The sequence below is a fragment of the Anser cygnoides genome, chromosome 4 (genome assembly GCF_040182565.1).
Source record: "Anser cygnoides isolate HZ-2024a breed goose chromosome 4, Taihu_goose_T2T_genome, whole genome shotgun sequence".
NCBI classification, from domain to species: domain Eukaryota; kingdom Metazoa; phylum Chordata; class Aves; order Anseriformes; family Anatidae; genus Anser; species Anser cygnoides.
Genome location: NC_089876.1, coordinates 1,890,779 through 1,903,438, shown reverse-complemented (window position 1 = coordinate 1,903,438; position 12,660 = coordinate 1,890,779). Strand labels below are relative to the sequence as shown.

The window sequence follows — 12,660 nt, the reverse complement described above, 5'->3', positions numbered from 1 at the left end:
CCCTCAGAGCCCTTCCACCCACCATACAACAGCGCGTGGTTACAGATGTGCTCGCCAGGCGCTCCGGGTGCTGCTTGCGCCGTGGTGTGTAAGGAGAGGAGAGAGCAGCTGCCGTCTGGGCCGGGATCAGCACATCTGGCCGAGGGCAGGGGGCCGTCTGAACCAGCAGAGGTGTTGGAAAGCTGCTGTTTTATAACAGCCCCGATCCCCGCACCTCAGCAAGCCGGAGGAGCCCCTTATTCCCCGCTGCGGCGGCATGCACACACCGTGGAGGGTAAGGCAGTGTCGGAAGGCTGAGAGACCCACAGGGGTTTGGAAGGCAAAACGAAGGCAAAATACAGCAAGGCACAGGACAGGAGGCACTTCTGCTCCAGGGGCAGGCCCAGGCCCTGTTCATCATACTGCAAGGATAATATATGAGCATAAATACGATTATGACAAGAATAAAGATACTACGGGTGGGAGCAAAGGACTTTACAACTTTCACTTTTTTTTTTTTTTGTTGTGATCTCAGTATCAAACATGGGAATCGAGATGTCCAGGAGAAACGACCAGGGCTGATTCTCCTCCCAGCGCAGGTTTCCCTCTTGGGAGCACACGGTCACCTGCAACACCCTGCGTTCAATTGCCCTCACGCTCACAGCCTTCACGGACACCACCTGATTGTCACCCCAGCCTCTCTACTGGAAACTGTTTGTGCTCCCTGGCACTTCAACAGCAAACGAGATCACACGCCTTGCCGCGACGATGGCGCCATCACTGCAGCTGGCCTGGCGATGAACCCCAGGTACCTGGCTACCAAAGAGGGGTCTCTGCACTTGGGGGGCTCGTCCCAGCCAGCTGCAGTTCCCTCAGACTGAGAGGTTTAAGTCTACCTTGGACCAAGCAAGCACAAAAGTGCTTGCACCCCCAGTACACCTCCGTCCCGCAGGCACATCTGCGAAAACAACAGTGGCAGCGGAATCCCATCAGCTGCTCAAAGCTCAACGTCCACAGTGTCCTCCTCACGGTCCTTGACGTCCGTCGAGTCTGCGGAGGCGGGCTGCATCACCCCAAACTGCACCAGCTTCGCCTTCTTCTGCTCCATGCTCTGCTTCCTCCATTTGATCCTCCGGTTCTGGAACCAGACCTTCACCTAGCAGGAAAACGGCACAACAGCTTAGCCCGAGGTCTTCAGAAACATACTGGGAAGAGCAGAAAAACTTCAGATCCGGTGTCGTGCAAGGATCCATACTGCATCAATTGTCTCCAGAGGATCTTAATACTCTACATTAGTCCTACCCAGCTCGAACTCCCATGCAAACAGCTTTGCGCACCTAAATGTTTTTTGCTCTTCTTAAAAAAAACAATAAATAATAAAAAGGATCGTCCCCAGCTGCCCCGTCTCTTACCTGAGTCTCCGTGAGATGCAGAGTTGCAGCCAGGTCGACTCGCTCCGTGCCCACCATGTACTGCTGCTTGAGGAACTCCTGCTCCAGCCGCTCCAGCTGCTCTGGTTTGAAGACCGTGCGGACCCTCTTCATCTTGCAGGGCCCCCCGGACCTCCAGGGCCCAGCGGGGCCCAGGGGATCGGTCCCTACGCAGTGAGACAACTCCAGACCTGCAAGAAACAGGGATTGAAGCGGTCTGCACGGTCGAGGCCGTTCCTCCAGCCCCGTGCAAGTGCCGTGCCCTGCTTGCTTCTGCTCTAGCTGAAATCCAAACTCAGCTAGCTGCCCCGCAGCACACTGCACCGAAGGGGGTTGCGAGGAAGTAGCACAAAAAGCAAAGCAGGGACGTCCCTACAGGCAGGTACAACCTAGAACAGTCCTGGACACGCAGCCAGACCCAAAGAAACCAGGCAGCACTCGACATGAGCAGGGTTTAGCCCTTTTATAGGATCCTTGTAACATTACAAAGTCCATCAGGAGCTGCTGAATGCAAAAATGCCACCTCCACCCCCGAAGTCCCTAATCCCAAGTGCCTCATGGGGAGGTTTTGCCAACGTCAGCCCCCTGCTCCTACCCTTCCCTCGGCACCTGCAGCCAGCCAGAAGCAGGGGGAAGATGCTGAAGCTGGCCCGATGCAGGAGAGCTGCTCCCAGAGCAGGTCCTCACCTCCTCAACCCAGTCCCTCAGCAGGGTGAAGGAGCCAGAACATCATCAGCGGGATCTGCTCTCTGCGTTGTGTTGCTCTCTGCCTAGTTGTGGCCTGATGATAACGATAATTGCCTAATTAACACCCAAAACAGCACCACCATCACAGGACCTGCTGGCACCAGCCTAAGAGCAGTGCTGCGTCTTGGTCCTAAATCTCTCATCCTGCCCGCACAGATCCTGAGTTGAACACGTCTCCATGAAGAGGAGTGAGGCTGTGACCCCCAGGTCTGTGTCTGCAGCCAGCCCTGTCCCCCCAGGGACCTTCCCACGAGCCAGATGTCCCCGGTGTCACCGCCAGGACTGCAGAGACCTCAGTCAAGGACCGAGCAAAGGGGGCAGCAGCTGTCAAGGTAGGAAACTCCGCGTCCAAGATGCTGGTGCTGGAGTTATAGCACACACAGGTACATTAGTGGGGGCTTTGCACCGCTGGGTGTAAAGCAGTGAGGGACGGTCGAGTCCCCAGGCTGCTGGATCGGGGACCTCTGCTCCTCTTCTGAGCCCCAGAAAGGCTCCAGGCAGTGGGACCTGCGCACACAGTTGAGAACCCTGGTCACTGGTGGTAACTGGGGCCAGGAGAACACCCCCAGGTATCAAAATACACTCGGCGAAGGTGTCAGGAACCTGGCAAGATACGTCCGATGCTACGGCAGCCTCTGTCCTGCCAACACTCAGACACGCTTCAAGGATGAGAACCCGCTTTTAAAGCCAGTGGGGCTTTCCTGGATGGAAAGAAAACCACGCAGCCTGCGTGCACAGGATCAGGGCAGTAACACAGCCAGCACCGTTCCGAAATCTCAGCCCCCAGGCAATGCGACCTGGCGGGGGGATATCGGCTCAGCTTTGAGCAGGAGCTGGATTTGGCAGCCCGTGGGGGCCCGGTGTCACCGCACGGCGTCACCAGGGTGCGGCAAGGACAGCCACCGGCCGTTCGGCGGCGTAACAGGTCTTGGAAAACCAACAACTCCTTTGTCTTTCAGGGACATGCTGTAAAGAACGACGCCGATTCCTACCCTGTAATGACTGAGACATTCTCCAGGCACAAACGGGCACCTTGACCTACTTCGTCTCATTAATTGTGCGTAAGTTCTGCGTGTGTGCAAGGATTTGTGCCAGCTCAACAACCCTAACCACACTTACGCTATTTTCAGCACTCAGATAATTTCACCGGTCAGCCTTTTTCCCTGTTTTGGTACTTGGGATAATAGTGTGTGTGATTTCAAGTGAAATACTTTGTGGAAATAGTTCTGCAGACTGTTCGACTATATTTTCCTATCTGTATATGTAATACAATTAACTATATTTTCATATCTGTATATTTGATATAACACATCGAGTGACATACGTAGTTATAAAGATGCTGCCCGGTAAAAGAATTAATAGGTTAAATAGTTCTACTAAGTAGCTAAAAAAAAGATCCAGATAGCAAGTATTTTCGGTGTCTGAATATTGTAGCTGTCAGGATCGGGCTAGAGGTCCCAGTACAGGTAAAACTCTGTGCTTGGCTGCAGGTTTTCCCTGTGCAACAGAGAAACACGCTCTGAATACAGACAACTTCCAGAAAAAGAAGGGGGCAGCTACCCTGCAGAGAGGCACTGCCTCAAAGTAAATTAACGATTCTGAGCAGAAACTTACCGTGTCCCTCCCCGAGAACACAGGGCGTGCTGGGTTAGCATCACCCATAACCGCGGCATAAATTTTACCCACATTTTCGCCGGGTGCTCACTAGGAACACGACCGCTTGTGGGGGACAGGTGCTGCGAAACTGCTGCCAGGGGTCCCAAAGGGGTCCCAAAGGGGTCCCAAAGGGGTCCCAAAGGGGTCCCAAAGGGGTCCCAAAGCCCAGGGCGGCTGTGGGAGAAGCGGGACCCAGGGCTTTGGGGAACACGGCAGGGCACCACGCGTTGCGGAATCACAGACTCACCTAGGTTGGAAGAGACCTCCAAGATCACCTAGTCCAACCTCTGACCTACCTTTTTTTTCGTGGGTGGGAAGGAAAAAAAAAATCAGTTCCATCCACTGAAGCAGCCCTCGGTCGGGGGCTAGGCGTAGCCAAGGGGGCTCTCCCCTGCCCCAAAGCGACCGGGAGGGACTAAATCCCACCAGGGGCTGGCTTCACCCCAACCGGTTATTGTCGGGGGTACAAGGCTGATAATTACTGAGTGAGAAGGGGGAAAAATAATTCTTAGGGATTTTTTCCTCGCCCCCCCCCCCTTCCCTTCCTCCAGCCCAGCCCTTTTAACCCGGGGGTCGGCCGAGAGGCTGCAGGAGATGAAACCGCGGCCGCAGCGGTGGAAAAAAGGCATTTTGGGGGGGCCGGCCACCCCCTCACCCCCCCGACACGGGGCTGGGGAGCAGGGAGCCCCCCGGTGTCCCCCCCCCCGGATCCCCTCTCACCTGCGCCGCTGCCTCCCCAGCCCCAGCCCCAGCCCCAGCCCCAGCCCCAGGCCCCCGGCAGCGCCCCCGGCCCCGGCCAGCACGGGGGCTGCGGGCAGGGGGCGGCGGGGCCGGGCCGGGGGGGGGCGGCCAGGATCGCCTCGATGTGGAAGGGGGTCCCGGGGGTCTTGGGGGGCGGCATGGCCCGAGGTTGCTGCCGGCAGCCGGCCCCAGGGGTTTATATGGGGCGGCGGGGAAGGGGCGCGCTCCCGTATGCAAAACGGGGGCGGGGGGGCTGCCCCACACCTCCGGGCCGCACGGACACCCCCCCCGCCCCCCCCGGCCGGGCCAACGCCCCCCAGAGCCCTCCTCCCGAAATAACAGCCCCCAAAACCTCTCCTCCCCAAATAACAGCCCCCCCAACAGCCCTGATCCCGAAATAACACCCCCCAAAACCCCTCCTCCCGAAATAACAGCCCCCCAAAACCCCTTCTCCCCAAATAACCCCCCCAAACCACTCCTCCCGAAATGGCAACCCTCCTAAAACCCTCCTCCCGAAGTAACAGCCCCCAAAACCCCCTCCTCCCCAAATAACAGCCCCCCCAACAGCCCCGATCCCGAAATAACACCCCCCCAAACCCCTCCTCCTGAAACAACAGCCCCCCAAAACTCTTCCTTCTGAAATAACACCCCCCCCAACCTCTCCTTTGGAAATAACACCACCCCCCCGACACCCCTTCTCCCAAAATAATCACCCCCCGAAACCCCTCCTTCGGAAATAATCACCCCCCAAAACCCCTCCTCCCGAAAAAACACCCCCCAAAACTCCTTCCCCCAAAATAACAACCCCCCTAAAACCTCTCCTCCCAAAATAACAGCCACTGACACCCCTCCTTACGAAATAACGGCCCCCCCAAAACCCCTCCTTCTAAAATAACACCCCCCCAAAACCCCTCCTCCTGAAATGACAGCCCTCCGACCGCCCTCCGACCGAAATAACACCCCCCAAATCCCTCCTTCCATAATAACACCCCCTGACACCCCTCGTTCCAAAATATCATCCCCTCCCAAAAAAAAACCCTCCCTCCGAAATCACCCCCCCCAACACCCCGCCTTCCGTCGTATCACCCCCCCCCCACCCCCGTTCCAAACCGACGCCCCCAGGGCCACCCCACCCCCGCGTACCCCAACGCTCCTCCTTCCAAACCTCCCTTCCCTCCCCAAACCCTCCCCAACTCCCCTCCTCACCCCCCGACCCCCCTTTTTCCCCACCAGCACCCTCCAGCCCCCCTCTTTCCGCTGCCACCCACCCCTTCCCCTACGGACGCCCCCCGGACGCCGGCCCCATCCCACACCTCTCCCCGGGGCACCCCAAACCCACAGCCACGCATGCCGGCGGAGCATCGCCCCCTGCGCACGGGGTACACGTGGCTGGGGGGGGGTGTTTGGGGCCGTGCACCCCCCCCTCGCCTTGGGGACACGGGAACACCATCCTCGCCCAGGCGTGTGACCGTGCTTTGGGGTCTGGTGTGGGTGGCACCCCCCGTGTGACGCCCCCCCCGGAGCCGATGGAAACCCGCAGCCGGCGCGGACGCCTCCAGAATCGACACCCGAAATTCGTTTTGCCGCGTGCGAACGCAGAGAAGTCCCCAGACCGGAGCGATCAGGTTGTGAACACGGAGCCGAAATCCCCCGTGGCTTTAATAACCCAGCGCTAAGCGTGCGCCCGCGGCAAACCCTGCCCTAAACGGGGGGGTCCGTGCAGGTTGCTCACACTCCGAACTTCCTTTCCATCGCCCAAGCCAGAGAAATGGACCTCCCCGCGAAGGAGCAGCTCGGGGTTTTAAGCGATTGGAGCGTTTCAAGGAAATTTGGGGGCTGATTTCCTTTTCGAAGGGCTGGCGTCGATTCCCCCGCTGGTGTGGCAGCACCCCGGCGATGGCTGCAGGAGCCTCCGGGTGGGACAAAGGAATCCCTCGTGTTCGCCTTTGAAACGCGTTTTTTTTTTTTCCTCCCATTTAGCATCCTGCCTTCCACGGCGGCTTCAAAATCGGTGAATAAATACAGCTGCCGCTTTATTGCCCCCTGTCCAAACACGCGGCCCCGGCCCTGCCGGCGGGCAGCCGTGCGCCTAATTGAAATCACACGTTCAAAGCTGGGCGAGCACCGAAACCTCTCCCCCCACCCCAAAAAAAAAAAAACAAAAAAAAACAACTCCACCGAGGAAAAGGTGCGAGGGATTCACAGCTCCTGGCTCTGCTTTGCCCAGATTAAAACGTGGATTGTAACGCGGTTATACGTGAGCTTTCCTGGCCTTTTTTTTTTTTTTTAACGTTAGGAGGCTGTGAAATTTCTTAATTATTATTTTTTTTTCTCCTTCTAGGAAGTCAGAAATGCCAGTATTTGGCTCCCCACGGGAAGAGACGGGAGAGACGCTCTGCCCATCGGCGTTTCTACCCTGCAAGGCTTTGGGATGGGCAGAAGGGCGGTGGTGGGATGCTGCCGGTGAGTAGGACGGACAGACGGACGGACGGCGAGGCAGAGGGACGGACGGACACGGCAGAAGGCCTCTCCCGCTCGAGCCGCCTAACGAGGCGCCCCGTTGCCCATTAGTGCTGTGTGCTCAGCTAATGCGTTTGGGTTAAAAAGCTGGAAATTTTCACCCGCTGGTAACGAGCTGGGAAATGTAGCACCCAGCAGCCAGGCCGAGCAGGGCAGGTTGAGCCCCTCCGGCCCACCCCGTCCGCAGGAGCTTCTGCAGGGGCTGCGAGGGGGAGATGAAAGGATGGACCCTGATCCTCTTTTATTTTTTATTTTTTTTTGGGGGGGGGGTTCTTTTCTTTTTTTTTTTCCCCCCCCAGTTTTGTTTTTCAAGAGCGCAGAAAATAAAAGGGGAGGGGGAAGCCTCTGAAGGGGAGGGGAGGGGGGGAAAAAAATCCCAACAACAAAACAACAAAAAAAAGCCCCCAGCCCTTTGTAAACATCCCCCCTGAGCAAAGGGAAGGGGGTGAAAAGCATTTCCTGATAACTCCATTAAAGAATGAGGCTGCATTAACATTCCAAGTACCTCGGCAAGAGATGAAAGTGGGGAACTTGAGCTCAGCCTCTCCTTGCTCCAGATGTTATTATGGGCTCCCTGAAAGGTTTTTTTTATTTCTTTTTCGCACGGGGACAAAGATGTTGCCTACTTCAAACGGGGCTAATTGATGCTAATGACTATCAGATAGAGTGGGGGCCCTCGTTCCCCCCTGCGAAGGGGAAAAGAGAGAGCGCATTTTACAATCCCCCCATAGAAAACGCCCCGCTCTTCAAACCGGGTCGCTGCTCCGGGGATTTTTGTCTCTCCTCGGCTGCTGCTTTCTCTCCTCCTCCGCTCCCCCCCCCCATGTCTTTTTCTGCCCCCCCTCGCCCTGGGCGCCCTCGCTCGTTCGCCCGTGCGAAATTTCGCACCTAGCCTCTGCCGGGCTCCGGCCGCCACCCGCCTCGAGCCTCAGGCCTTCCCGGTGGGCGAAAGATGGGGCAGGTTTTTTTTTTATTATTATTCCCCCAAAACCCACAGCAAGCACACGAGGAAACGGGAGCGGGGCTCGGCGCGTCGGTAACCCGCGAGGCGTCCCGCAAGGGGCAGAAAATCGCCCCGGCGCTGAGCGTCCTCTGGGGCAGGGCCTAGCGGGGAGAAGATGAGCCCTGGCCTTTTGCTTTAAAGCAACAAAAATGGGCTGAGAAGCGGGGTGCCGAGCGCCGGCTTTACCCCCGTGCCGGATTTTTGCAGCCTCTTCTCCAGGATCCCAACAACCCAACATCCCCCAAAGCGGGGACGCGGTGGCGCCCGCGGAAAGGCGGCGGGGAACGTCCCCAAATGGGGGACTCCTGGAGCTGGTGGCTCCCCCTTCCCCAAAACGGATCCCCCCCGTGGGGAGAGGGAAGCTGGGCTTCGTGCACGCTGCACAAAGCGACGCGGGGTCTCTCCCTGGGGGATAACCGAGGTGTCCATCCCCTCATCACAACATCTAGAGAGAAGTTCCTCGGGCCAGGTGTTATTTTCATGTGTGCTTTCTCCCCGGGGAGCTGTGCCGGTGCTGGGCTGTGACACGGGGGTGGCTTTGCCACCTCGACCAAGGTCCCGGGGAGGCGCAGAGACCTCCAGAGCACGGCGCTGGTTGCCCTTGGCAAGCCCCGCTTGCAGCAGGGATGTGGCCACCGAACACTTGGCCTTCGGGACCCTCAGCACCTTGCGAGGTGCCGGTAACAGACCCAAACCGGGGAGAGGACGGGAGCGATGGCATCTGGGAGCGTGGCACAGCAGCGGGAGCACGGCCAGCTCCCCGCACCGCCCAGCACCCCCCCGGGGGTGGCTGCCGGCTGCGGGGCAAATGCTGCTGGCCCCCAGTTTGCCCCACTGGCCACTGGCCAGGCTGCGAGAGCCCCGCGCGAGCGGCAGCGCGGGGAGGAAAGGATGGACGGGATGGGATGGAGGAAGGATGGTGGATGGAAATCATCCAGGAAAGGATGGAGGAAAGGAGGAGCTGGGAGGGTGTTTCCTCCGAGAAAAGACGTGCCAGGCACCGTCCTGCGAAGGGGATTTTCCTCTCCCCCTGTCCCCTCGCCGTCCCCCCGGCCGCTGGCTGCAGGCCCCAGAAAGCGAGCCTGCCGAAGGGGGATGCTCCTTTTTTGGGGGCCCCCGCTTGCTGGGGGAAGGCAGAGGGCAGCATCCTCCCGGCCCCCGGCCCCAGACAGGCAATACACAACCCAGCCGGCCCGCAGACGCTGGCCCCGGCCGCATTGTCAGGTTAATTTGGGGTAATGGGCTGCAAAGCACCTCAGCCCCATCCAGCTCTCATTAGCACTTGATAATGTCAGGCATCCTGAGGGATTGCTGCTCCCCGAGCCGGTCCCCGGGGGCTTTCCGTGCTCCAGCCGGTCCTGCCCCCCAAAAATGTGGGGTGCAGCCGGCCCTACCCCAAAAAGTGCGGGGTACAGCAGGTCCTGCCCCAAAAAAACTGCGGGACGGAGCCGGTTCTGCCCCCAGAATTGCAGGGTACAACAGGTCCTGCCCCAAAACTGCAGGGTACAGCAGGTCCTGCCCCAAAATTGCGGGGCACAGCCGGTCCTGTCCCCCCCCAAAAAAAATGCGGGATAGAGAAGGTCCTGCCCCAAAAACTGTAGGATACAGCAGGTCTTGCCTCAAAAACTGCGGGATACAGCCGGTCCTGCCCCAAAAACTGTGGGACGGAGCCCTGGGGGGCTGCAGCAGGCTGGCTGCTGAGTGTCCGGGGGGACCCCAAAATGCTCGCCACAGCTCGCCCCGAAGCTGCGAGGACGAGGAGCACCCCGAAGCCCCGCATTCCCAATTAATTGGGAATTAGAAAACCGGCCCGGCACCGAGGCAGCCCTGGGACGGTCCTGAGTGCGCCATCAGCCCGCTGCCCCCTTCAATTATCTTCTCTCCCCGACATTGTTCTCTCCTAATGAGGAGGCTAATGACCAAAGGATGGTTCATAAGTGGTTCCCAGACTCTCCTTGCCCAGGGCAAACACCCGTCCACAATAGGATCACAAATTGTAGGGAGAAGCCCCGGCTGATCACATCAGAAACGGTGCGGGGATTTATCTCCCTGCCTTAACAACAACAGCGTGCTCTTAATCGCCGCTCCAAAGGGACAGCTAGCGGGGGATCTGCCCGGCCTCATCATTAAAAGCTGGCAGCATCTTTGCTAGCGCTGCCCCTTTGTTCATCTTTCATTATTCCGACGCTCCGGCCCCGTTAATTCCCCTCCATCTTATTAAATCAATAGAGAGGGAGCGGGGGGGGGAAAGGGACGGGGCAGAGCGGGGGTCGCATCCTGCTGGGCTCCCGGCAAGGGGTGCGGGGTGTCGAGGGGACGGTCCGAGAGTCTGAGGCTGCATTTCCCAGCCTCTGCGGCTGGGGAAACTGAGGCACGAGGGCAGCCCAAGCCCGGGGGAGTTTCGGCACTCAGGGGACGCTTTATCCCACCGCCAGTCCCGCACCTCCCACGTTTTCCCTTATTTCATCCACCCCACCCCATCGGGACGGACTTGATTGAATGCGATCGAGTTTTATAATAAAATCAGCCTCCCCCCCCCAAAAAAAAAACATTCCCAGGGAGCACCAGGGAGCCCCCAGGAGCTGCTGAAGTGGTCCCTCCACTGAGCTCCGGCCTGCAGAAGGAATAATGAGGGGTTAAGACAAGCAGGATAAAAAGCTGTTCTCCTGACAGTCGGAAGGGGCTTGCCCACACCAGCACCCTCCTGGGAATGTCCCCACAAACCATCCTGGGATCCCCCTTGCAGGGGAATTCGGGCTCTGGGCTCTGTACCCACCCCCACGACCAATGGTGCAGTTTTCTTTGATTTTTTCTTTGTTTTTCTCTTTTCCCCAGCTGCTCGTCTCAGCGAAACGAACCAGACAGGTTCCTCGGAGCCCTGTGGCATGGAGGGAGCTGCTCTGGTGCTGGGCCAGGAGGGAAGGAGCAGGGCCAGGAGCACCAGCGGCTGCGGCAGGGCCCCATGGCAAACCCAGGTAGTTCCCTTAGGAGGGCGACCCCTAAACTCTGAGATTTGGGCCACTGCAGCTGCGTTTCCAGGCAGGTCACCCCATTTTCACCCTGTTTTCGTGCACCAGCCAGGCGCTGCTTGCCAGCTGGGAGCGTGGTGCCCCTTGGTCAGTGCCGCTCCAGCAGGGCCAGGCGATCCGAGGTGTCCCAAAGCGAGCGCGGGGTGGATTCACCCCATAAGGCTGCACAAGGTGGGACACGGTGGTGTTTCCTCTCCCCCGAGCAGGTGGAGCTGCTGGCAGCCTCGGGAAGCTTTATTTGATGTTTCAATCGGGAATTAAAGGGGAGGGAGAAGCGGGGGAAATGCTCCCTGACCATTTAACAAGATTACACGACGAGATGGAGCCGGGAAACGTGCACGGCCGACCCCGGTGCCCCGTGACTTGAGCCTCTGCTGCCGGCAGGCTGCTGGCCCCAGCACCCCGACCCCTCCACGGCACGCCGTAATCCCATTTAGCAAAAAGAGAGGGTGAGGGGACAGCCTGAGGAGGAGAACGGGGCTGCCAGCTCGGGGAAGGGACACAAATGTGCCTGGGAAAGAGCCCGGGACACAGGGATCTGGTGGCTGGTGGCTGCTCCAGCACCCTGCTAACTCCTACTGCCCTGAGCAAACCTGGCCCTGCAAGCAGACCGCGGCCGTCGCCGTGCGCTCAGCAGGAATAATCCCGGCAGGAAGGACAGCGGGGGGCACGGGGAGCCGCAGGGCTGCAGCTCCGCCCGATGATCCCTTCTGCTATCTCTCCGTCCATCTCCCACCCCGTCTCATTGACCCAGCCACCCATTTGCACCTATTCATCCATGCCAGCAGGCCAGCATCCATCCATCCATCCATCCCTCCATCCCTCCATCCATCCATCTGTGTGCAGACCGTGCTCCTCTGGGCAAATAAATCCACCCAGGCACAGCCAGCGACCGTCCTGCAAGCAGCCTCCGGCTCGTCTACCTGCAGGCACCGAGTGGGGCTGGCTAGGGCGGGCTCGGCACCGCAATCCTGAGCAGAGAGCCTTTATCCTCTTAATAAGGCTGCTCAGTTCTCACGTCCTCGTAATTACCTGCCACTGAAAACCAACTAACCAACCCTTTTTTCATTTATTTTTTTTTCCAGATGGGTGAAAAAACAGCAGTACCATGCACAGTCTTGGGAAGGGACTGGTGGGCTGCAGGGCAGAAGGACCCTCAGGGGACACAAGGAGCAAAGACTCTGTCCCAGGTGATTTTATCCAGCCCAAAACCTTGCCAAGCTCTCGGAGCATTGGAAAAAGTCAATCAAGCCCATCAGGTTTAATTAAAGCCGTTTCCCCAGTTGGATGCTGCCTGAGCTGCAGGGGCATCGCCTGGCACAGGGACGGGTCCAAAGGGCCCGATCCTGCCCGATGCTGAGCACTGCCAGCTCCCAGGGGATTAAACGTGTCCTGAGAACAACTTAACTCTCTCAATCAGCTCGGCCCCCGGCCGGGCGATATTAAAACACCCCCGTAAGCCCTGTTGTCTCGGGGATGATTGCAATAAACCCACCGGCACGCCAGATTAGCGGGTCAAACCCGCCGGCGCGCCCTCGGCTCCCATCAGACATGT

The 12,660-nt window shown here is 58.7% G+C and overlaps 1 protein-coding gene and 1 long non-coding RNA gene across 2 annotated transcripts; one reads left to right on the top strand and one right to left on the bottom strand.

The window, feature by feature from the left end:
- Positions 1–546: 546 nt before the first annotated feature.
- Positions 547–4,840, bottom strand: LOC106043168 (homeobox protein not2-like). Its single transcript, XM_066997058.1, has 3 exons — positions 4,533–4,840; positions 1,392–1,600; positions 547–1,135 (listed from the first exon to the last, which is right to left on the bottom strand). Exons 1-3 carry the CDS (start codon positions 4,711–4,713, stop codon positions 977–979), a joined length of 549 nt encoding a protein of 182 aa, XP_066853159.1. The 5' UTR covers positions 4,714–4,840; the 3' UTR covers positions 547–976.
- On the top strand, positions 1,499–12,655 carry LOC136790853 (uncharacterized). The gene is made up of 5 exons (XR_010831620.1): positions 1,499–2,488; positions 3,116–3,213; positions 6,895–7,016; positions 10,912–11,051; positions 12,191–12,655. It is a non-coding gene; the product is annotated as an uncharacterized lncRNA (long non-coding RNA).
- The last annotated feature ends 5 nt before the right edge of the window (positions 12,656–12,660 follow it).

Bases quoted from the DNA above. Each gene is read 5' to 3' on its own strand.
- LOC106043168 (XM_066997058.1), bottom strand. From the start codon at position 4,713: ATGCCGCCCCCCAAGACCCCCGGGACCCCCTTCCACATCGAGGCGATC. The intron at 1,601-4,532 runs GTGAGAGGGGAT...TGTTTCTTGCAG, and splicing joins CTGGGGAGGCAGCGGCGCAG to GTCTGGAGTTGTCTCACTGC. The intron at 1,136-1,391 runs GTAAGAGACGGG...TTTTCCTGCTAG, and splicing joins TGCATCTCACGGAGACTCAG to GTGAAGGTCTGGTTCCAGAA.